Genomic DNA, 22,207 nt, shown 5'->3' on the forward strand with positions numbered 1-22,207 from the left:
GTGCAAGCACTGAGTCATTCCTGACCCATAGGGTGACGTCACATCCCGACGTTTCCTAGGCAGACTATGTTTACAGGGTGGTTTGCCAGTGCCTTCCCCAGTCATCTACACTTTACCCCCAGCAAGTTTGGTACTCATTTTACTAACCTCGGAAGGATGAAAGGCTGAGTCAACATTGAGCTGGCTACCTGAAACCAACTTCCGTTGGGAACGAACTCAGGTCGTGAGCAGAGCTTTTGACTGCAAGTTCTGCAGCTTACCTCTCTGCGCTGCAGATTAAATGTGCTCGTTTAGCAATAAATGACTCTCTGCACATAATTCTCTGCAGGAGCTTGCTGCTGGCTCTGGGGTTCTCCCAGCCTCTCAGGGTCCAGACAGCCCCAGTTACTAGAGTAGTCCTTCTTAAGCATCTCTTTCTCAGAGAAACTCCCATAGGGGATGGCAGGCCACAAACCTTAGCCAGGGGCACCCTGCTTCTGTCCTGTACAGGTCCCAGCAACTGGGCTGGAGGTCAGATTGAAGTGTGTGTTGTGGGTGCTGGGAATGGTCACACGGGTCACTGGTGTCTGCCTCCCTTTCCCAGAATGTGGGGCCGTCAGGTGCTGCGCCTGTTCTCGGGCTCTCGCTGCCCATCGAAGAAAGCTTCCAAGCACCAACCTCCACAGCAGCTGAGCCTCAGGCGGATTCTCCCGGGTTCAGCCCATCAGCATCACACAGCCCCAGAGTCGCTGAATTGTGCCTGGCAGCTGCACAGCGATCATTTAGGTAAGTAGCGTGGGGAAGAAAAGTGTCCGGAAACATCAGTTGGTCCAGAATGCTTCCAGTAGATAATTGACTAGTCTACACTGCTATGTTTTTTGTATGGCACCTGTGCTTCAGCAGTTTCACTGGCTACTTGTTTGTTTCCAGGCACAATTCAAGGTCCTGGTTAGAATCATAGAGTTGGAAGGGGCCATACAGGTGATCTAGTCCAATCGCCTTCTCAATGCAGGATCAGCCTAGCTCAGTGGTTCCCAGACTTCACCCCATTGGTTCCACAGACTCAACTCTAGAGCCCCCTACCCTATTATAAACATTATTCAAAATAGGGGTTTGCATGATGCATTTTTTAAAATAGGGGTTTTCTCTAAAGAAGATGATAACAATAAAATTTCAAAACATTAACAATTATTTGCACATATATTCAAAATCAAATTAAAACTTTTTAGTTGAAATTTATTCAACAAAACTGATGGACTTGATCCAGTGGTACCAGCTCTTCAAATTCTGGAAAAAGATTCTGACGGTTTCCACCAAATTTGCCAACATGGTGCCATAGCATGATCTATTGTAAATTAGTGAACAAATGTCCATCTAATCCAGCATCCTTTCTCCCGCACTGGTTAGTATTTGGATGGGAGGCCACCCAGAAGTCTAGTGTTGCTAAAGAAGCAGGCAATAGCAAACCACCTCTGAACATCTCTTGCCTTGAAAACCCTACGGGATCGCCATAAGTCAGCTGTAACTCGATGGCACTTTCCACCACCAATAGCTACCTTGACCTGTGTGACCCAGGCCAGCCCGATCATGTCAGGTTGCGGAAGCTAAGCAGGGTCAACCCTGATCAGCATATGGAGGACAGACCACCCACAAGTCCAAGGTTGCTACCCAGAGGCAGGCACCACTGTTCATATCTTACCTTGATAACCATACGGGATTGCCTTAAATTGGCTGCAACTTGATGGTGACGAAGGAGCACCCACGGCAATGAACCCAAGTCTTCTAGCTCACAACCCCCTTCTTGTTTGGTGCTTGATCCCCTGGTGTGTTGCCTTCCTAGAGCTGAAGCTCGGGGACACCCTCATGCGCTTTGACTACGTCTGGCTGCGTGACCACTGCCGCTCTGCATCCTGCTACAACACCAAGACCAACCAGCGCAGCCTGGACACGGCTGGCGTGGATTTGTGTATCAGGCCCAAGACCATCCGGGTGGATGACACCACGCTCTTTCTCACCTGTGAGTTTGAGAGACGGTCCTTTGCTCCCAGGTGCCGGAGGTGGGGTGAGGGGATGTGTCCTTTCAAGAAATGTGTGTTGCTTTTTTAAAATCTGTGCTCTTTGGATCAGATCATGTAAGGCCGGAAATGGAAGTTTTGTGCCTTTGTCCTTATAGTGGAAATATGTAGGCTGTTACTAGTAGAGGTTCAGATACTGAATTGTTGTGGATCATGTGAGAGACACACGCCATGCCTCTTAACTGTCTCTGATCTGATAATCGGCTTGCCAACTGGTCAATAATTTCCTTTTCTGCATGACTTTCTTTTTTGCATTTACTGCAAGCAAAGCCGAAGGCAAGGCCAGTTCCCATCCTATCTTTATATGCTGACGACACCTAAATTAAGACAATCATAAGAATATAAGAAAAGCCATGCTGGTTCAGACCAAGGCCCATCAAGTCCAGCAATCTGTTCATACAATGGCCAACCAGGGGCCTCTAGCAAGCCCACAAACAAGACAACTGCAGCAGCATTGTCCTGCCTGTGTTCCAAAGCACCTAATATAATAGTCATGCTCCTCTGATCCTGGAGATAATAGGTATGCATCATGACTAGTATCCATTTTGACTAGTAGCCATGAATACCCCCTCTCCTCCATGAACATGTCCACTCCCCTCTTAAAGCCTTCCAAGTTGGCAGCCATCACCACATCCTGGGGCGGGGAGTTCCACAATTTAACTATGTGTTGTGTGAAGAAATTCTTCCTTTTATCTGTTTTTAATCTCTTACCCTCCAGCTTCAGCAGATGTCATATATGCTTGCACGCTGTAATGCGCTACCTGCAGCACAGATGAAGGGGCATCTTGCTGGGATGCCTCCAGAACATCCTTGTCAATGGTTGATTAGTTATCGGACATTTCCTTTTATTGTTCCACCGTTGCCCGGGAGAAATTTCTCGCAAAATGGCTGGTAAAACATTCAGCCGCTTCTGATACCCATAAATTAAGATTGTTTCTGAGCGGCTTTTGTAAAGCATGTACGATTGATGTGTGGCTTTTGGGCTGTTAAACCTGAATAAAGTGAAAGTAAAGTGAAAGGCAAGGCCAGCATGGTGTAGTGATTCCCCACTCCTCCACATGAATGGCAGACTCTAATCTGGAGAACCAGGTTTGATTCCTCTCTCCTCCACATGAATGGCAGATTCTAATCTGGAGAACCAGGTTTGATTCCCCTCTCCTCCTAGGGGCAACCTTTGATCCCGAAGTATATTTCCTGATCCCCTATATTGTTACAAAGGTGCTGGCTAGAGTGTTCTTGGAGGGGGGCGGGGAGTACATAAAAACATTCTCTTGCCACATGCCCCTTCAGAAGGTAATGACTGGGCAATGTACCTGCAACTATGGCCATCTTCCGGCTTCTGCACCCAACACTTGCTGAAGTTCAGGAGAAACCACAGGCTTTACTTGTGAGTACATTTGCTGGGGAGGGGCTGTGGCTCAGTGGTAGAGCATCTGCTTGGCGTGCAGAAGGTCCCAACTTCAATCCCCGGCAACTTCAGTTAAAGGGACTAGGCGAGTAGGCGATGCCTGAGACCTCTGCCTGAGACCCTGGAGAGCCGCTGCCGGCCTGAGTAGACAATACTGACTTTGATGGACCAAGGGTCTGATTCGGTATAAGGCAGCTTCATGTGTTCATGTGTTAGACTGGGGTGCAAGAATGCAAGCAGGAGAAGCCTGGGCCCTGCCTTTAGGTAATGTCCATGCACATTCTAACTAGCCTTTATCTGTCTGTCTTTCTTTTGCCGAAGGGCCAGATGGCCACGTGACCAGGTATGGGCTGGAATGGCTGCTGGGGAACAGCTACGAGGGGCAGAAGCAGCAGGTCATGCACCCCCGCATCCTCTGGAATGCACAAATCTACCAGGATGCCCAGGTGCCCTCCGTGGACTGCCAGAGTTTCCTGGAAACCAATGAGGGCCTGAAGGAATTCCTGCAGAACTTCCTCCTCTACGGGATTGCCTTTGTGGAAAACGTGCCCCCGACCAAAGAAGACACGGAGATCTTAGCGGAGAGGATCAGCTTGATCAGGTAACCATCTGGTGAGAGGGAGGGCAGGAAGGGTTGCATCAGTGCTTGGCTCTTGTGGCCCTTTCTTAACATGCCCAGGGAAATGCCGATCGCCACTTTGGGGTCAGGAAGCAATTTTCCTCCAGGCCAGTTTGGCCAGTAACCCGGGAAGGTTTTTTGACCATCTTCTGGGCATGGAGCAGGGGTCAATGGGGGGAGTGGGAGGGGAAGTAGTTGTGAATTCCCTGCATTGTGCAGGGAATTGGACTTGATGACCCTGGAGCTCCCTTCCAACCGTTATGATTCTGTTGTGTCTTGGTTGGGTATGCCTTATCTTGATTTGAAAAAAGGTCAAAGACTGCCCAAAAGTATTTATTTTGTTTAAGCATTTGTACTTCACTCACTTCCTTTGATGGGGACTCAAAGCAGCTCACAACACTGTTCTCTCCTACATTTTATCCTCACAGCAGCAACCCTGGGAAGTAGATGAGGGGGAGGGGGGGAGGGAGGGAGGGAGGGAGAGAGAGAGAGAGAGAGACTGAGACTGACTGGGGAGGAGAGGGCTATTCATGGCTACTAGTCAAAATGGATACTAGTCACGGTGCATACCTATTATCTCCAGGATCAGAGGAGCATGCCTATGATATTAGGTGCTGTGGAACACAGGCAGGACAATGCCGCTGCAGTCGTCTTGCTTGTGGGCTTCATAGAGGCACCTGGTTGGCCACCGTGTGAATGGACTGCCGGACTTGATGGACCTTGGTCTGATCCAGCGAGGCCTTTCTTATGTTCTTACCAAGGTCACCCAGCAAGCTTTGAATAGGGATTTGAACCTGTGCCTCCCAAATCCTGGTCCAGCAGCTCTAACCACCACACAACACTGCCTGGGGCCAAAGCATCACTATAAACCTTTTTGTGGTGCCCGCCAAGGGTTTTTAGGAAGTGGGTGGGGCCAAGTAGGGCATTTGCCCAGCAAGACTTCTGATTGACTATTGGAGATTTGATTGGCTGTGCAGATTTTTTTTTAAAAAAAATGTTGCTTTGGCAGCAGCTGCCACCACAGCACAAGAACCTGCACCGTGTTACTGAATTTCAGCGTTGGCGATCGTTTTGTGGCTGTTTCCGGCTCCTGGGGCCGCCATTTTGTAGCAGCCACTTTGTTGCCGCGCCCACCGTGCCGTGTCAGAATTCCCAATGGGCCCGCCGGCTCAGAAAGGTTGGGGACCCCTGCATTAGGCAAGGAAAGTATGTTGACATTGCACCGACTTGGGAGAAATCTTTTTAAAAAACGTGAAGCATCTTAAGGGTCTTTCCGGAGAGCAGCCAGAACAGCACCCGCCACCAGGAGTGGGTGCTTTAAGCCAGGCTGGGAATGTTTTAGTTTTCAACCAGTGCAAGATTTCCTGTTTTGACTGAAAGGTCAGGAGGGTAGCCAGGGTCCTGAGAGACCAGAAGTGCAGAACAACGCTCTGGGCTCCAGAGGGATAGCGCAACGCAACATTTTCCTTCCAATTAACATGAAATTGCTGGGCTGACCTTGGCTTACCCTTGAGGATTAGGAAGAAAGGGATTGGCACAAGTTTCCTGCCCCCTCCCTCCTTTTCTCTCCCCAGCCCAGGGAAATAAGGCAGGCGTAGGTTCTGGGCAGCCTCTCTGCCCTGGGAACGTCCAAGTTTTAGAACTGCTGTGCCGGATAATTTTCCCTTTCACTCCTTTACACACTTGGTTTCGTAAGGCCTGGTTTATTATTTTTTCCCCTGTTCTGTGTTCCTCCTTGGTTTCTGTCCAACCCATCCCATTTTTTAAATACAATATTTTTACTCTTGGTTTGGTTGGGTTTGGGTTGGTTTTTTTAATATATATGCCAATTTTTTCTACCACTTAAGGAAGAATCAAACTGGCTTTCAATCACCTTCCTTTCCCCTCCCCACAGCAGACACCCTGTGAGGTAGGTGAGGCTGAGAGAGCTCTAAGAGAGCTGTGACTAGCCCAAGGTCACCCAGCTGGCTTCATGTGTAGGAGTGGGGAAACCAACCCGGTTCACCAGATTAGCGTCCGCCACTCATGTGGAGGAGTTGGGTTCTCCAGATTGGAGTCCACCACTCCAAACCACCGCTCTTAACCACTACACCACGCTGGCTCTCTCAAGAATGCAACCATGTACATACAGGATGTGCCATGTACATACAAGATGGGACTCAGTGTTTTTAACACCAGAAGAGCAGGGCCAAACTATACTTGCGGCTGCCAAGCTGTGATTGGGATGCTTGAGGTTAATGTTAAAAAACAGACTTGTTGAGAGAGCCAGCGTGGTGTAGTGGTTAAGAGTGGCGGACTCAAATCTGGAGAACCGGGTTCGATTCCCCAAATGAAGCCTGCTGGGTGACCTTTGGCCGGTCACAGTTCTCTCTGAACTCTCTCAACCCCACCTACCTCACAAAGTGACTGTTGTGGGGAGAGGAAGGGAAGGAGATTGTAAGCCACTTTGAGACTCCTTACAGTGGAGAAAAGCGGGGTATAAAAACCAATTCCTCTTCATCATCTAACGTCTAGGCCTGCTTCATGGTGCCAATCTGAATCAGGTCCCTGCGGCAAATTGGGCTTGATTTCGCAGCTGCTAGGTTCTTGGGGCAGCTGTGAGTTAGATGTAACACCTGGAGAACCAGGCTGGATTCCTCACTCCTCCACATGAAGCCTGCTGGGTGACCTTGGGCCAGTCACAGTTCTTCTTTGAGAACTCTCTCCTCCCCACCTGCCCCACAAGGTGCCTGTTGTGGGGAGGGGAATGTGATTGCAAGCCGCTTTGAGACTCCTTAAGGTAGGGGAAAGCAAGGTATAAAATGCTACCCTTCTTGACCTCTGTGGGAGTTCCATCTGAGTTGGCTAGAGTTCCCAGCTTCGTGGCGGGATCTGGAGTTCTCCTGGAATTACCACTGATCTCCATACTGCAGAGATAATTTGCCCTGGAGGAAATGGCAGCTTTGGAAGGTGATATTTATTGTATACCATAAAGTCTGGCCTCCAAAGCCATGGCAGAGCATTGCATCTAGGAGAAGGAGAAGTCCTACGGTTACATCATATCCTTACCAGGCTCCCCCCTCTCCAGGCATTCCTTTCTGTGCAAGAGAAAAAAGGGGAATCCTCCAGACAGAGGAACATGGCAGACACACATCCTTTCTAATTTCAATAAGTTTATCAAATCATTAACAGCTTCGAACTGACTTTGAACCACTTCCCTGAGTCATCAAGCAGCAGATTTCTTTTTCATCGCTTAGTCTGACAAGCCAATCAGCTCACAGTGAACAAAAGAAAGGGGAGCTCTTCTGGATCAGCCCCGTGGTCCCACTAGTCCAGTGGTTCCCAACCTTTTTTTTGGCCATGGCCCCCCTAAGCATCTCTAAAATCCTGATCCCCCCCCCCCGTGACATATAATTCTTATTATTCAAAAAGTGAACTCCTATTCACCACTCCTCTATATTAGCGGGCTTTCCCTCTCTCCATTGTCACCAGCTGACTGCAATGTACATTCTGATTTTAATTTTAAAAATGTGTATGTCACAATATATATTTATATACTGTATATGAGGCCCCTGGAACCATAAGAAATACAAAAAATTCAGTGTTAATAACTCATTCTCGAATTAGGTAAAGGTAAAGGTAACCCCTGTTTAAGCACCGGGTCATTCCTGACCCATGGGGTGATGTCATATCCCGACGTTTACTAGGCAGACTTTGTTTACAGGGTGGTTTGCCAGTGCCTTCCCCAGTCATCTTCCCTTTACCCCCAGCAAGCTGGGTCCTCTTTTGACCGACCTCGGAAGGAGAGAAGGCTGAGTTAACCTTGAGCTGGCTACCTGAAAACAACTTCTTCTTCTTCTTTTTTTAATATTTTTTATTGATTTTTCAAAGTATAGTAAATTTAACATCCAATTAACAACAATTATAAAACAATTCACAAAGTAGAATCCCTGTGGTGTTGTTAAAAGTACATAGTAATGAATTATATACTGACTTCCCCATCACCTCCCTCTATTTCAAAATAAATTCATATATTTCTTTCGTTTATAGTACTGACCCTAATATTAATTAAAAATCTAAATTACGACCAGTAAATAATTACATAATGGATCAGATCAATGAATAACCTTCTAATTTCCCCAATTGCAATTCTTGTTCACAATATTTCTTCCATGCCTCCCATTCTCTCATAAATTGTTCATTATCTCTTTGGCTTATCATTGCAGTTAATTTCACCTTTTCCACCAGTTCTAGCATTTTTAATATCCAGTCTCTTTTTTCTGGAATGTCCGTCGATTTCCATTTAGCTGCATACTCCTGAAATCAACTTCTGTTGGGATCAAACTCAGGTCATGAGGAGAGCTTTTGACTGCAGTACCGCAGCTTACCACTCTGCACCACGGGGCTCCTTGAATTGCCCCCCTTAAAAATCAAATTGCCCCCCTGTGGGGCGTGTGCCCCACGTTGAGAACCGCTGATCTAGTCCAACAGCCTGTTCCACACAGTGGTCAACCAGTTGCCTTGGGTGGGGGGGGGGGCAACAAACAGGACACGAAAGTGTCCAGTCCTTCTGATGTTGCCTCCTAGCAATGGGTTTCTGCCTGGATCTAACCTGGAGTAACGCTTCATAGAATAGCACTGTGTATTTTGCAGCCCTGCTTCTGAGTAAACACCTACAAGACTAGAGTATGCAGGTACTTCCTTCGAGCAGTCACATGGATGGTCATCACAAACATACTTAGTAGTCTGACCTCAATAAATTAGTATTTTTATTGTCAGATAACCAACTTATTTATCACTCATAGGCTGTCACTTTTTGCTCTAGCAGCTAAAAAGATAAGAGCTAAACTGGCGCCAAAGAATGTAACCAGCCAGAACTGATGCCCAGTTAGGATATATTTTAATTATTTTGTATTGTATCATAATTTATAGGGCGTTTTGTACTTTATCTTTTATCTGTATTGTGTAATTTTCTTGTTTTATAGTCTAATTTACTTTGTAGTGGCCTTTGGCTATCTGCAGATAAAATATTTACTTAAACTGGTAGCCTGGCACCTCGGGCGTTGCATGGAATCTACCCAGAGAGCCCTTTGAATACCGAATAAAAGGGGGAGAGGTTGTGCTGGGTGCAACTCCTGCTGCTGATGAAGGGAGCTTTGATTCTCAAAAGCTCACCTCCCCCCCCCCCCAGTTCTTGTGGGTTTCTAAGGTGCTGGACCCAAATCTAGCCATATAGCTGCTGCTATCTGTCTCCTTTTCTAGGGAGACAATCTACGGCAGGATGTGGCATCTTACCTCTGACTTCTCCCGAGGAGACACAGCCTACACCAAGCTGGCTCTGGATCGCCACACAGACACCACTTACTTCCAGGAGCCCTGCGGGTACGTGTGCTGACTGCGTATCAGGCAGCAAGGTGGGGAAAGGCAGATGCCGTCCTTCTGGTCTGAGCATATTGTGAAAGGTTAACTGTCGATGGTGAACAGTGGTATCTTACTTACTTAGATTACATCAGCAGTTCCCAAACTTTTTGAGTCATGGAGCACTTTTTAGGAGAGAAATGCGTCATGGAGCATTAATTTTCACCTAGCACCTATATACGAAACCGAATGGCGGTAGTATTTTTCTCTCCAGTCTCTTCACGGAGCACTGGGAGATGTTTCATGGAGCACCAAGTTCTCCATGGAGCACAGTTTGAGAACCACTGGATTACATGTTTGCCATGTTTTTCACACACACAAAATTGCTTGAAGTTGCTTACAAACAATATCACAGCAACACATAATAATGCTTTATCCAAACACCCTGAAATTTAGAATTGATTTACATTTTTCAGAAAGTCAGGTAAGCAAAGTAAAAAACAAAGTGCAATATTGTTACAGCTGTTGCTTGTAATAAACAGCTCAGCTAGTTAACAACATCAGTGTTAGTTGACTGGTGAGTTGATTTTGTCAACTCACATTTGCATATGAGGAAATACAGGAGCCTCAAAGAAAAAAAGCCTGATTTTCAGCAGGCCTTCTCTGAGAAGAGGTATAACCTGTGGCTGAGGGGTAAAATATACTATGTGGGGTATTGAAGTTTCACTGGCTCCTAAAATTTCAGTCAAACATCACTGTCAAATGTGCCTTTATTTTATTTATTATAATTATTTATATCCTGCCCCATTGCTTATGTATTCCAAAAGAACAAAAAATCCAGAGGGCAGCTAACAGGGTTTAACCCTCAGCTGAAACAAACTACAAAAACACAGTGGGCAAATGCCGACCCAAAAAGCGATAATCTGTTAAGGCCTGCCAAAGATCCCAGAAATTTACCGCATGACCAGCACAGAACCAGTAAGGAGAGCCAGTGTGGCGTGGTTAAGAGCAGCGGACTCTAATCTGGAGAACTGGGTTTGATTCCCCACTCCTCCACATGAGGCCTGCTGGGTGACCCTGGGCTAGTCACAGTTCTCTCTGAACTCTCTCACTCACTCTCAGCCCCACCTACCTCACAAGGTGTCTGTTGTGGGGAGAGGAAGGGAAGGCAATTGTAAGCCAGTTTGAGACTCCCTAAAGGTAGAGAGAATTGGGGTATTAAAACCAACTCTTCTTCTTTTTTATTATCTGTAGGGTCTTATATGGCACAAGCTTTTTTGTGACTTCTAACTAAAGCACAATAAAACCCATAGTCCTTGAACATGATGTTGCAATTCTTGGCCTTCCAGCTTGGATTTTTTCCCCCCTAGAGGGACTTGTAACTTTGGATTATCTGCTTCGTGAGCACTGTTCCATGACCTTCTCCAAAATCAATGTTTTTAGGACCTGGGTATAGTGATACTCGAGCAGGCTTGGAATTAACACAGGCTACAGAACTGCAGGTTCTTCTGTACTGGGGACCTCTGTAGCGTAGCCAAGGCCCAGTTTTCAACCTTATATACTATGGTAAGAAAAACGTTACGGCTCCGTCACTGATAATCAGGGCAGGGAAGTGTAATTCATGATGTTGTTCTGAAAGCCAGAATTAGTCCGTACTGGGAGGGATTATTGTGGAATGGAATGTTCTTAGCGTCTTAACGCTGTTATCCCTACTTTTGTAACATTTACAGCCGATCACTGATAGGTTAGACCAACAGACCATCTAACCAATCAGGGCTGCTATTACGGCAAGCATAGAATGTCAGAATCATTTTCTCATTTTCTTCTTCCCCTTCACTCCTCTATGCTACCGGTTTCAGTCTCTTCAGCGTTCCTTACAGATAACGGACCAGATTCCTCTTTGCTCTTCCACAGCATCCAGGTTTTCCACTGTCTCCGGCATGAAGGGACAGGTGGTCGGACGCTGCTGGTGGATGGCTTCTACGCAGCAGAGCAAGTGCTGCAGCAAGCACCGGAAGACTTCGAACTCCTCAGCAAGGTGCCGCTGAAACATGAGTACATTGAGAACGTCGGAGGCAGCCACAACCACATGATCGGGGTTGGGCCTGTCTTGAATGTTTACCCTTGGAACAACGAGCTCTACCTGATCAGGTGAAGCAGCTGCCATTACTCCGTGCTGTTGTGTTTGTGCTGAAGCAGGGACGGGCAACTGGCTCTCCAGGTCTGGCTCCCTTAGCTGTTTTCCCTGGTCCCTGGCGGTCCGTTCACATTTGATCCCAAAATCCATCAGCGGAAATCACTGGTGGCTGCAAGACTTCCCAGGGGCTGTGGTTCAGTGGTAGAGCATCTGCATGGCATGCAGAAGGTCCCAGCTTCAATCCCAGGCATCTCCAGGTAAAGGGACTAGGCAGGTAGGCGATGTGAAAGACCCCTGCCTGCGACCCTGGAGAGCCGCTGCCAGTCTGAGTAGACATAATGACTTTGCTGGACCAAGGGTTTGATTCAGTATAAGGCAGCTTCATGTCTTCATGTGTTCAGCTCTCCCCTCCCCTGGCTCCCTGACAGCCACTTCCAACTCTGAAAATCCCTGGTGGCTGCAGCACTTCCCAGCTCTCCCCTCCCCAGGCTCCCCAGCAGCCAGTTTCAATCCTGGGAAGATTTGTTCTTGGAGTTATGGGAACTGTGTGGAATCAGAGCCCCAGGTCAGGAGGCCGCAGCCAGGAGAAGGAGGGGGCAAAATCGCTCCCCCTGCTTCTTGCATGAGCAGAGCTGTCCTGACGGAAGAGGCTGCAGGACGCAAATTTGCCCACTCCCTGCTGCTGCCGTCTGATAGCCCATGGCTCAATTCTTTGCGAGTCCAGCAACCACAGGAATAAACTTACCTAGGGTCAGAAATGGCTGCCAGATAGAGGGGAAAGCTAAGAAGATCAAGGATCCTTGCACTGGATCCAACCCAAAGTGTAGAAAAAGGTATGCCCTCATTTTCCAGAAAAGGAAAATGTGTTCAAGCTATAATCAACGGGGAATGTCACATCTCTCTTCCTCTCTTGGGATATTGAACATAATATGTCAGTCCTACGTATTTTGTATTTAGTGCTCAACCTGTGCACAGGGGATGCGGAACTATGGACCCTTTAGTGATAATGGCCTGGATCCTACCTCGTCACTCAGCCAAATGCAGTTTTTCTCCAGTGGAAGGGGAAAGCTCCCTGTGCTGGAAGGAGGCTCCATACTTAGCTGAGTAAAGGGGTGATACAGGTTGAGTATCCCTTACCCGGACATCCAATATCCAGACTGATCCAAAAACCGGACCTTTTGAGCTAATTTACAGGCATTACAGGCCCTCAGCAGTGCCATGGATGGTTCAATGTACACAAAATTATTTAAAATATTATTTAAAATTACATTCAGGCTATGTGTATAAAGCGTATATAAAACATAAATGAATTTTGTGTTTAGACTTGGGTCCCATCCCCAAGATATCTCATTAAGTATATGCAAAAATTCCAAAATATTCCAAAATATGGAAAGATCCAAAATACAGACCACTTCTGGTCCCAAGCAGTCCAGATAAGGGATACTCAACCTGTACACCATTTTATTATGCAGACTGGGCACTCACGGAAAGGTCAGTTTGTGAAGCAGAATGCACTTTAAGGCTCCAGTCTAGAGTACAGAGTGGCTCAGAAGAATAACAAGTAGCACCTTCTGTGAAGATAGCTTTAGGAGGGTAGCTCTCTTGGTCTGCAGTAGGAGAGCTAGATTCAAATCCAGCAGCGCCTTAAGAGACCAACAAGATTTCCAGAGCATAAGCTTTCAAGAGTCAAAGCTCTGACGAAGAAGATTTGGTTTTTATATGCCGACTTTCTCTGCCACTTAAGGAAGAATCAAACCAGCTTACAATCACCTTCCCTTCCCCTCCCCACAACAGATATCCTGTGAGGTAGGTGGGGCTGAGAGAGAGCTCTAAGAGATCTGTGACTAGCCCAAGGTCCCCCAGCTGGCTTCATGTGTAGGAGTGGGGAAACAAAGCCAGTTCACCAGATTAGCCTCCGCCTCTCATGTGGAGGAGTGGGGAATCAAACCCGCTTTTCCAGATCAGAGTCCACTGCTCCAAAGGGAGCTTTGACTCTCAAAAGCTTATACCCTGAAAATCTTGCTGGTCTCTGAGGTGCTGCTGGACTTGAATCGAGATCAGTTACAAATCCCTCCTCGAAGAAGCCCTGCTACCAAAATGGATTCTTACGCTGACCCGTTCTGCAGCTGAGGCTGCCGTGTTTGCAAAGCTCCTGCCCTCCTTGACTAGAAGCACCACGGGGTAGTTCTGTCCCTCTTGTCAGTGTCCTTGGAAGGCACCCATGGTACCCGAGATGAGCTGTAATAACAAGCTGCTGTGCTTTTCTCTCTCCTTCAACTTGCTGGCAGGTACAACAACTATGACCGAGCCGTGATAAACACCGTGCCTTACGACACCGTGCATCGCTGGTACGCCGCACACCGCACTCTCACCACCGAACTGAGGAGGCCGGAGAATGAGTTTTGGGTCAAGTTGAAACCTGGCAAGGTAGAGTCCCCATCAGTGAGTCGACAGGGGGTTTTGGTGGGTGCTGTTGCATTGGAAGGGGTGTTAAATAGTTTTTAAAAAGAGCAATTCCAAAAGATCAAAATACTGGATGGTTAGGTGCCTGTCCTGTCACCAGTTTATATGTGTGCTTGGGAGAGTAGCAAAGGACTCATAAAAAGAAGCAAAAGGAAACGTTTTTTGTTTCTGTGTGTCTGCACACAGCCTTAGAAACTCCAAGGGGGTCAAATGCCACCCAGAGTAATGGGCAAATGCAAAGAAGAGCCAGCTGCTGCACAACCAAGTCCAGCCCCTTTTTGACTAATTGCCACTCCAGCCACCCTCTCTAGTTACAGTTCTCTTAGAACTCTCTCAGCCCTATATACCTCACAAGGTGTCTGTTGTGGGGAGAAAAGGGGAAGGTGATGGTGAGTTGCTTTGGGACTCCCTTAAAGGTAGAGAAAAGTCGAGTATAAAAACCTACTCCTCTTCTTCCCTGCACGGCCACAAGGAAAGGTTACCAGGCCCAGAGGTATAAGAAGGTCTGCATCTTTGGCCAGACCAAAGGCTGCGATGCAGTACTTCACTAATCGGTCAGCCGAACAGGAAGTGATTCAAAGCCCCCTGTGGTTTGTGTTTTTTATGCTCCATTCAGGACCCTTTAGATTTTATCCCCAAGACTTGAGAAGTAAGCAAGCGGCCAGGAATCACATCAGTGGGCCCAGTAGGTGCCAAGTTTGGGGTTGTTTGGGATTTGATATGGATGCCAGTTTTTTTCCCCTCTCCTTTTTTTCTCATTCTGCCTGCAGGCCCTGTTTGTGGACAACTGGCGCGTGCTGCATGGCCGGGAGTCCTTCACTGGCTACCGCCAGCTCTGCGGCTGCTACCTGACGAGAGACGACGTGCTGAACACGGCCCGTTTCCTGGGGCTGAAGGCCTGATGTGGTCTGTGGTTTACATAACTGGGGGTTGGGAGCATTTGCCAATCCAGGAACAGGAGAGCCATTTTGTATACCTCAAGAGACCCGACCACCTGCCGAAGGAGGGGAGGTCCCCACAGCATTACTTGATTTGTCAGTCACTCACCACAGTTCATTGCCTTGTTTTGCTCTCCCCTGGAACCGAGCGGACCCTTCTGTGCTCCCTGATTGTCTGGCTCCCTCGGCTTTACAAGCACAACCTGTCAGCTCGGGTTGGGCCGGAAGGAATAGCGAGCCACACCTAGGCCTGCCAAAGCATTCCCAGATGCCAGATCTAGCTCTTTTTGCTGCTGAAACTGGTGATTAAACTGGCCTTACCTGGGAGGCCCATCTGGACCACAGGCACCCCCAAAGTTTACCAAGCACAGCACAGATAGGTTGTCCTGGAAGCAGGGGAGAATCTCTCATCCTGAAGAATGTCAGACTGCAGTGAAACAGGCTTTTCCCAATCCTTGGACACACGCAAAAACGCACAAGGGCCCAGGAACGCTCCTGTCTGCTTCCTTGCAGATGCAAGACAAAAGGGTGCTTAACGCCAGGCATCAGGAAGAGGGAATCGACGGCGGCCTGAAGAAACCAAACCCTTCCTTTGAGAAAATACCTCCACTGGAAAACCTCAGTGAGCTTGAGTCCAAAACTGTTCGATGAAATATGGTTGCCTGTAATCTTTTCCCAGCCCTCCTTGGTTCTGCCAAGCTATTGACAGGAGAAGTAATTGGGACATTTCTGCTGGCCTTGAACATCCCAGTGCTTGAGCGACAAGACTGACTTCACAAGCTGCTCTCCTCGTACCTTTTCTGCACCCCAAGAACCTCTTCTTGGGGGGGGGGGATCCTAGAAACAGCAGTCTCTTGGGATAAGACTCTAGTCAACTTGGAAAGTCAGCATCTTCTGTTGACAAGGAAGCAATTGTATGTCATTGATCGCAACAACAAAATATTTCAGATAGCGGCCAGAGACCCTCTTCTCTGTCCTCTTTGCTGAAGGACGTGGCCACGCTTATTACATTGGACTGGCAACCACAATTGTATTGTGAACAAGTGATAACATTGAAACTTTCTAGGTGAATTTGGATGCAGGCACGGTGCCTTTAGCCCGGGCTCAGGTTGTCTCTTGAAACTGGCTCTGTGTGTGTCCGTGCCCATTTAGCACTATGAAGTATTTGGAGTCAAATGCCTGGAAAGGATTTTTAAAGTATTTTTAATCACATGTAGCGGGAGGAGACACAATAGGCCTGTGGTCTTAAAAGAGGTAGTAGTGGTGCTAGCATGGTATAGTGGACTCTAATCTGGAGAACCGGGTTTGATTCCCCCACACCTCCACATGAGCGGTGGACTCTAATTTGGTGAACCGGGTTTGATTCCCCATTCCTCTACATGAGCGGCAGACTTTAATCTGGAGAACCGGGTTTGATTCCCCACTCCTCTACATGAGCGGCAGACTCTAATCTGGTGAATCGGGTTGGTTTCCCTACTCGTACACATGAAGCCTGTTGAGTGACCTTGGGCTAGTCACAGTTCTCTCTGAACTCTCTAAGCCTCACCTACCTCACAAGGTGCCTGTTTTGGGGAGAGGAAGGGAAGGTGGTTGTAAGCCGGTTTGAGACTCCTTAAAAATAGAGAAAATTGGGGTCTAAAAACCCACTCTTTTTTTGCTTCTTCTAAAATGTATCTGGGGCTGGGACCTTGCTCCCTTAGTCTGCTGTCATGATGTTGGCTGATTCCATTCTTAGCACCTTGGCTGCATGGGATCCGCATTTTTCCTTGGATTGTGAGACTGGTGGGAATTCTCCAGTGGCTGGAGAAGTCACACCGAGCCCTGTAAGAGCCAAGGTCTTATCAGAGCTGTGGGTTAGGTCTCTTTCAAACGAACAGAGTTATTGCTAGACTTAACCCTTTGAAAACTGCCCAGAAGACACCTGTTAGCTATCAAAGGTAACCAGCCCTCCATTTTATTCCTCAGCTAACAACTGAGAGCCCCGTGGCGCAGAGTGGTAAGCTGCAGCTCTGCAGTCCAAGCTCTGCTCACCGCCTGAGTTCGATCCCAGCGGAGGTCGGTTTCAGGTAGCCGGCTCAAGGTCGACTCAGCCTTCCATCTTTCCAAGGTCGGTAAAATGAGTACCCAGCTTGCTGGGGGTAAAGGGAAGATGACTGGGGAAGGCACTGGCAAACCACTCCGTAAACAAAGTCTGCCTAGTAAACATCATGATGTGACATCACCCCATGGGTCAGTAATGACCCGGTGCTTGCACAGGGGACTGCCTTTACCTTTTAACAACTGTACTCTCCTCTGGCAGATTTTCTGGTGGTCCATCTTAGCACAAGCTAGACTTCTTCGGGAATGTATACAAATGGATTCTGTGGCCTAGAACTAATTTCAGCAGTAACTCTTAACTCTTACAGTTCAATCCTAAAGAGAGTTTCTCCAGTCTAAGCCCATTCATTTCAGTGGGCTGCTGGGGAACTCATTTAATGGAATACTCTTCCATCCAAAAAATTTAAAAGCCCAGACAGTAGAATGTTAATCAGCAGCTCTGGGCTACAACCCTGTCCCTTGGCATACTAGCTTTCTGGGTGAAGGGATTTTTTTTTTTTAATCAGTCATGCGAGCCCCCACCTGTGCTCAAAAATGGTAACGCACAAACTCAGGTTTACCACCACAGTGAGACCTGGGCCAAGGTGTGCCTTTTCCTCTGAAGGACTCGATTGTATCTATGGTCTTGAACTTCCTAAGAGCTCTGAAGGAGTCTGATTTCCTCTGGAGCAACTCTGTTGTCTAGACTCCAGCTTCTTGGGGCTCGGGTCTGTTTTCTGTTTTTCTCTCTCTTTCTTGGAATGTGGGATATACGAGCATACCAGTCAGGCAGGGAGAAGCATCAGTTCAGTCATTCCTTTCGGATGATCCCTGCTTGCTGGCCCTGTTGTATCTCCACAGGCTATTATATGGGTGTTGCCAACTGTCTGAATCTGATCCTGGTGCCTGACTTTGTTCTACAAGGGACTAACAGAGGTAAGCACGAGACCTGTTCCTTGCAGAGAAGGTCTCGGATGGTTCGCAAGATGGAGATCTGCAACTGTGTGCCCTACCCTCCCAACTCATCCAACGTCTCTCGGCGCTGCTGAGCCATTTCTCTGTACACATGTTGCGAGGAAGGCCCGTCGCTGCGCTCCCAGCCCCTCTTGTCGGTCTGTGAGTGTCTCACTCTGCTTGGGAGTAGCTGGCCTTTACTGTGATGCATTCTGAAAGGGCTTTTTAATCAGTGTCTTTTGCAGTTTTCCTCTTTGCTAATAATAAAGGGATTCAGTGGCTTTTCTTTTCAGGGCAGTGAATGGGTGACCTCTTCCGTGGTTGGTTTTATGCCAAGTTAGCATTGGGGGAAAGCTCTTTGTCCTCCCTAGTGCCCTTCTGAAGCCCTTTCGCAACACTCCTGTCCTATTTCCCTCAGAAGGGGGGGGCGGGGGAATAAGAATAGCTTGAGTGCTTCACTTGGCTTTTCTTCTATCTCCAGGCAAAGCGGAAGTTAAATTGTGCAGAGTAAGGAAATGTGGAGTGTGAGGGTAAGCAGTCTGTGGTGATTCTGCCACCATGTGGGGCAAGACCAGCCACTGTCTTGCCCACCTGTTCTCTGTTGATGCCACCAGCTTGGGTAAAATCCAGCCTCTCTTTCTCTCATGGGTTGCCCAAGGCTGACACTACATGGGTGTAACACTGTTGCATGCCCAGTGGCCAAGGCAGGTGGGTGAGGACTTGTGCAGACTCTCTCTACTTAAACTACTTTATTCCTACATGGCACAAACTCAGGGTACCGTACTACAAGAAAGGATCTAGCAAAATAAAAGAACAGTTATTAACAGTGACGGCGGAAAGGGCCGTCATGGCACAGCTGAGAGCCAGTGTGGTATAGTGGTTAAGAGCGGTGGTTTGGAGCAGTGGATTCCAATATGGAGAACCGTGTTGGTTTCCCACTCCTACACACAAAGCCAGCTGGGTGACCTTGGGCTAGTCACAGCTCTCTCAGCCCCACCTACATCACGGGGTGTCTGTTGTGGGGAAGGGAAGGTGATTGTAAGCCGGTTTGATTCTTCCTTAAGTGGTAGAGAAAGTCAGCATATAAAAACCAACTCTTCTCAACCTGCAATATCTTTCCTCTCTTGGAGGACCAGTTACAAAAGGCACCCCGGGCTCCTGATGTTTGAAGCACTTGTAGGGAAGAAAGATGATTCTGCAGGTGCAGCTTGCCAGGCAAGGATGGAAAAAGTGGTCTCATGCTACATAACTATTAGAGGTCTCTGTGGCCACTGGCCACCTTTTGCAGTTAATGGTTTTTTTTCTCTCTGTGCAAAAGTGACCAGAAATGTGAGTGATGCCCCATGGTATAATTCACCCAAGGTCAGAGGCTGTTTCCACATGGGATAGATTGTTTCCTCCCTTGACTTCCTTGCTGCAGAGCTCTTCTCGGGAGCATCCATCTGGCATTGTCCTCTTCACCCTGTTTCTGTGTTTTCACCTGCTTTGCTGTTATCTTTCAAAAACCTGGTTGGGTACAGTCTTTTTGGAAAGATCTCCCAGCCAAAGCACCTTCAGATGCTAGTTGGATAGGGAGATGTGCATATTTGCAGATCCAGCCCACATTGGAACCACTTCCCTTGCCTCAGCCTCCCTGGCTGCTATTCTCCCCTGCAGCCACCAGCAGATTTTTGGGGGAGGTGGGGTTTAAAATAAACAATTCAGGAGGCTATAGCATAACTGGAGATCCAGTGTGATGTAGTGGTTAAGAGCGGTGGACTCTAATCTGGAGAACCAGGTTTCATTCCCACTCCTCAACATGAGCAGCAGAGGCTAATCTGGTGAACCGGGTTGGTTTCACCACCCCTACACATGAAGCCAGCTGGGTGACCTTGGGCTAGTCACAGTTCTCTCAGAACTCTCTCAGCCTCACCTACCCCACAAAGTGTCTGTTGTGGGGAGAGGAAGGGAAGGCAATGGTAAGCCAGTTTGATTCTCCTTAAAAGGTAGAGAAAATCGGCATATAAATACCAACTCTTCTTCTTAATAATAGTCCAACATTTTCCCTTATTACTTCACAATTAGAAGGGCTGGAGACATTAAAATAAGAAAGATGGGAACTAGTTCAGTGTTGCAGTAGATAGTTAAAACATAATTGCATTATCACAACCTGTCAATGACTGATTATAAAAAACTTCGGTAGGGGATGGCAGCCACAGGCAAGGAAAGTGTGGAGGAGACTGCCTTGTGGACACTCCATTGCCTGTGTGTAGAAGCAACCTCTGCCCCACCTGCTGAAGATCAGTGATCTTAGCAGACAGAGCCCCAGAATGGCTTCAAATTGCAGGATCTACCCTAAAAATAACAGTGATTGTTTTTAAAGGTAAGAAATGGGAGGCAAGGCAGATTGCCTTTTCCGGATCTCCATCACTATTCTTCTCCCTTTGTTTGCAGACTTGTTTCATAGTAGTTTATGATTCAATTTGCTACTGAAAGCAGACACACTATATTAGATGCTGAAACCCAAAGTGATTGTGAGGCCCAATGGCAAGTCTACCTAGAGGATCACGCATGCAAATAAACGCCATCATTTTAGATCCTTAACAGCTTATTCAAAAAATGAAAGAAATTTAGAAGCACTAAATCTTCATTAGGTTCACTGGGGTAATGTTTAATCTTGCATAGAAACCACACGGAAGCCTGTGGTAAACCCCATGTAGCAGCCTTCAACTCTTTTTTTTCATGCAAATGATCACATTTCTCTATTGCTGAACCTCTCTCAGCTCATTTAAAATACTTATTAAACAACTACATGACCACTTGACATTAAATGCACCCAGATCTCTTCATCTTTGCTCAAATGACACCATGTCAGCAAGACCCTTTTTCATGTGTCTGGTTCTCCTATGAATACTTTCTGATTTCTCCAAATAGATTCAGAGCACAACACCGATACCAAATAAGATCTTGGCAAAGGAAGCCATAGTTAGTAGCATTGCCAAAATTACTTGCCAACTTGTTTGCTGTTCCGATGAGGTATACTGCCTCTGAACATGAAGGTTCTACATAGCTGTCCTGGCCAATATACTTGTCCTCTCTGTTGTTTGTCTTAAGCTCTCTCAGGTCTTGTAACAGTGACTTCCAGAAAATGCTGTGTTTTGTCAAACGTGACTATAGTGCCAATCAGACCTTGAGAGAGCCATGTTTCTTTCAATTCTCACCCCCATATCATAATTTTATAAACTTATTAAACTTGTGAGGATAAATTGGAGGCAAAAAGAATACTGCAAGCTACTTTGGGGAGAAAAGGGGTATAAATGAAGTAACATTTAAAAACTACAAAGCTGTAAACACTTTAGCCCATGTGCCATACTTCCCCCCCACCCGCTGACTTTGATAAGTATTATCATCTGCCTAACATTCCAGTTTCAACGTTTTTAATTTACTCCTCTCAGGAAACCAGAGGATGTAACAGTCCCTGATGCTGCAGAAACCTGCCTGAGAACCTGTGATTAACTTCTGAACAACAATGTTCAAGGCCACTTTGTGGGGGCCCTCTCTGGTAGTTCCTGCTCCACATTTCCTCGGAAGGATGTCATGTGAAGCTTGAATTTGTGCTAACTATGTTCCCTCGATGCCATCTGGCTTTGTCTTTGTACCCTGTGATTCTGACCACATCCTCCCTCCCATTTTCTTCTCCAAAAGCAGCTGGGAGAAGAGAGGAGCAACCTGAGCTGCAGAAGAGACTTCCCAACGTACAAAGGTTTTGCAGGGTAGTCTGTCATCGCTTTGGCAGTTGTTAATGGAGAATTAACTCTCCAGCATGTGTAAGTGTGTTTCACGTATCCCTTTGTGCCTTCACTTATGCTACTCTTCTAATGCCCAAAGAGAGGAATTTTCCAGCATTTGTGTGTTTCACGTATCCCAGCATGTCTTCACTGTACTCTTTCTAATGCCCCAAGAGAGGAAGTTTCCAGCATCTGCAAAGATGTCTCACATATGCCGCGTGCCACCATTTACCCCTCTCTCTTTAATGCCCCAGATTTCCACACATGAACATGTCCAGTCTTAAAATCTAAACAGCAATTCTAACTTCCTTTGCAGACCCCTAGTAAGGCTGGAATCCTGTGCACCCTTTCCTGGGAGTAAGTGCTGTTGAATGCAATGGAAGGTTTCTGCGTGTGCAACATTGCTTGTGCAAGCGGAACTGCTAGGAGAAAATTACTGATCGCCTGTAAGCTC

At 47.2% G+C, this 22,207-nt stretch overlaps 1 protein-coding gene across 1 annotated transcript; it reads left to right on the plus strand.

Annotated features, from left to right (window-relative positions):
- Positions 1–584: 584 nt before the first annotated feature.
- On the plus strand, positions 585–14,943 carry TMLHE (trimethyllysine hydroxylase, epsilon). The gene is made up of 7 exons (XM_056859922.1): positions 585–765; positions 1,820–1,996; positions 3,784–4,063; positions 9,323–9,442; positions 11,333–11,569; positions 13,844–13,982; positions 14,789–14,943. The coding sequence occupies exons 1-7, from the start codon at positions 585–587 to the stop codon at positions 14,918–14,920; spliced, it is 1,266 nt and encodes a 421-aa protein (XP_056715900.1). The 3' UTR covers positions 14,921–14,943.
- The last annotated feature ends 7,264 nt before the right edge of the window (positions 14,944–22,207 follow it).

This window comes from Euleptes europaea, chromosome 13 (genome assembly GCF_029931775.1).
Source record: "Euleptes europaea isolate rEulEur1 chromosome 13, rEulEur1.hap1, whole genome shotgun sequence".
Lineage (NCBI taxonomy): Eukaryota > Metazoa > Chordata > Lepidosauria > Squamata > Sphaerodactylidae > Euleptes > Euleptes europaea.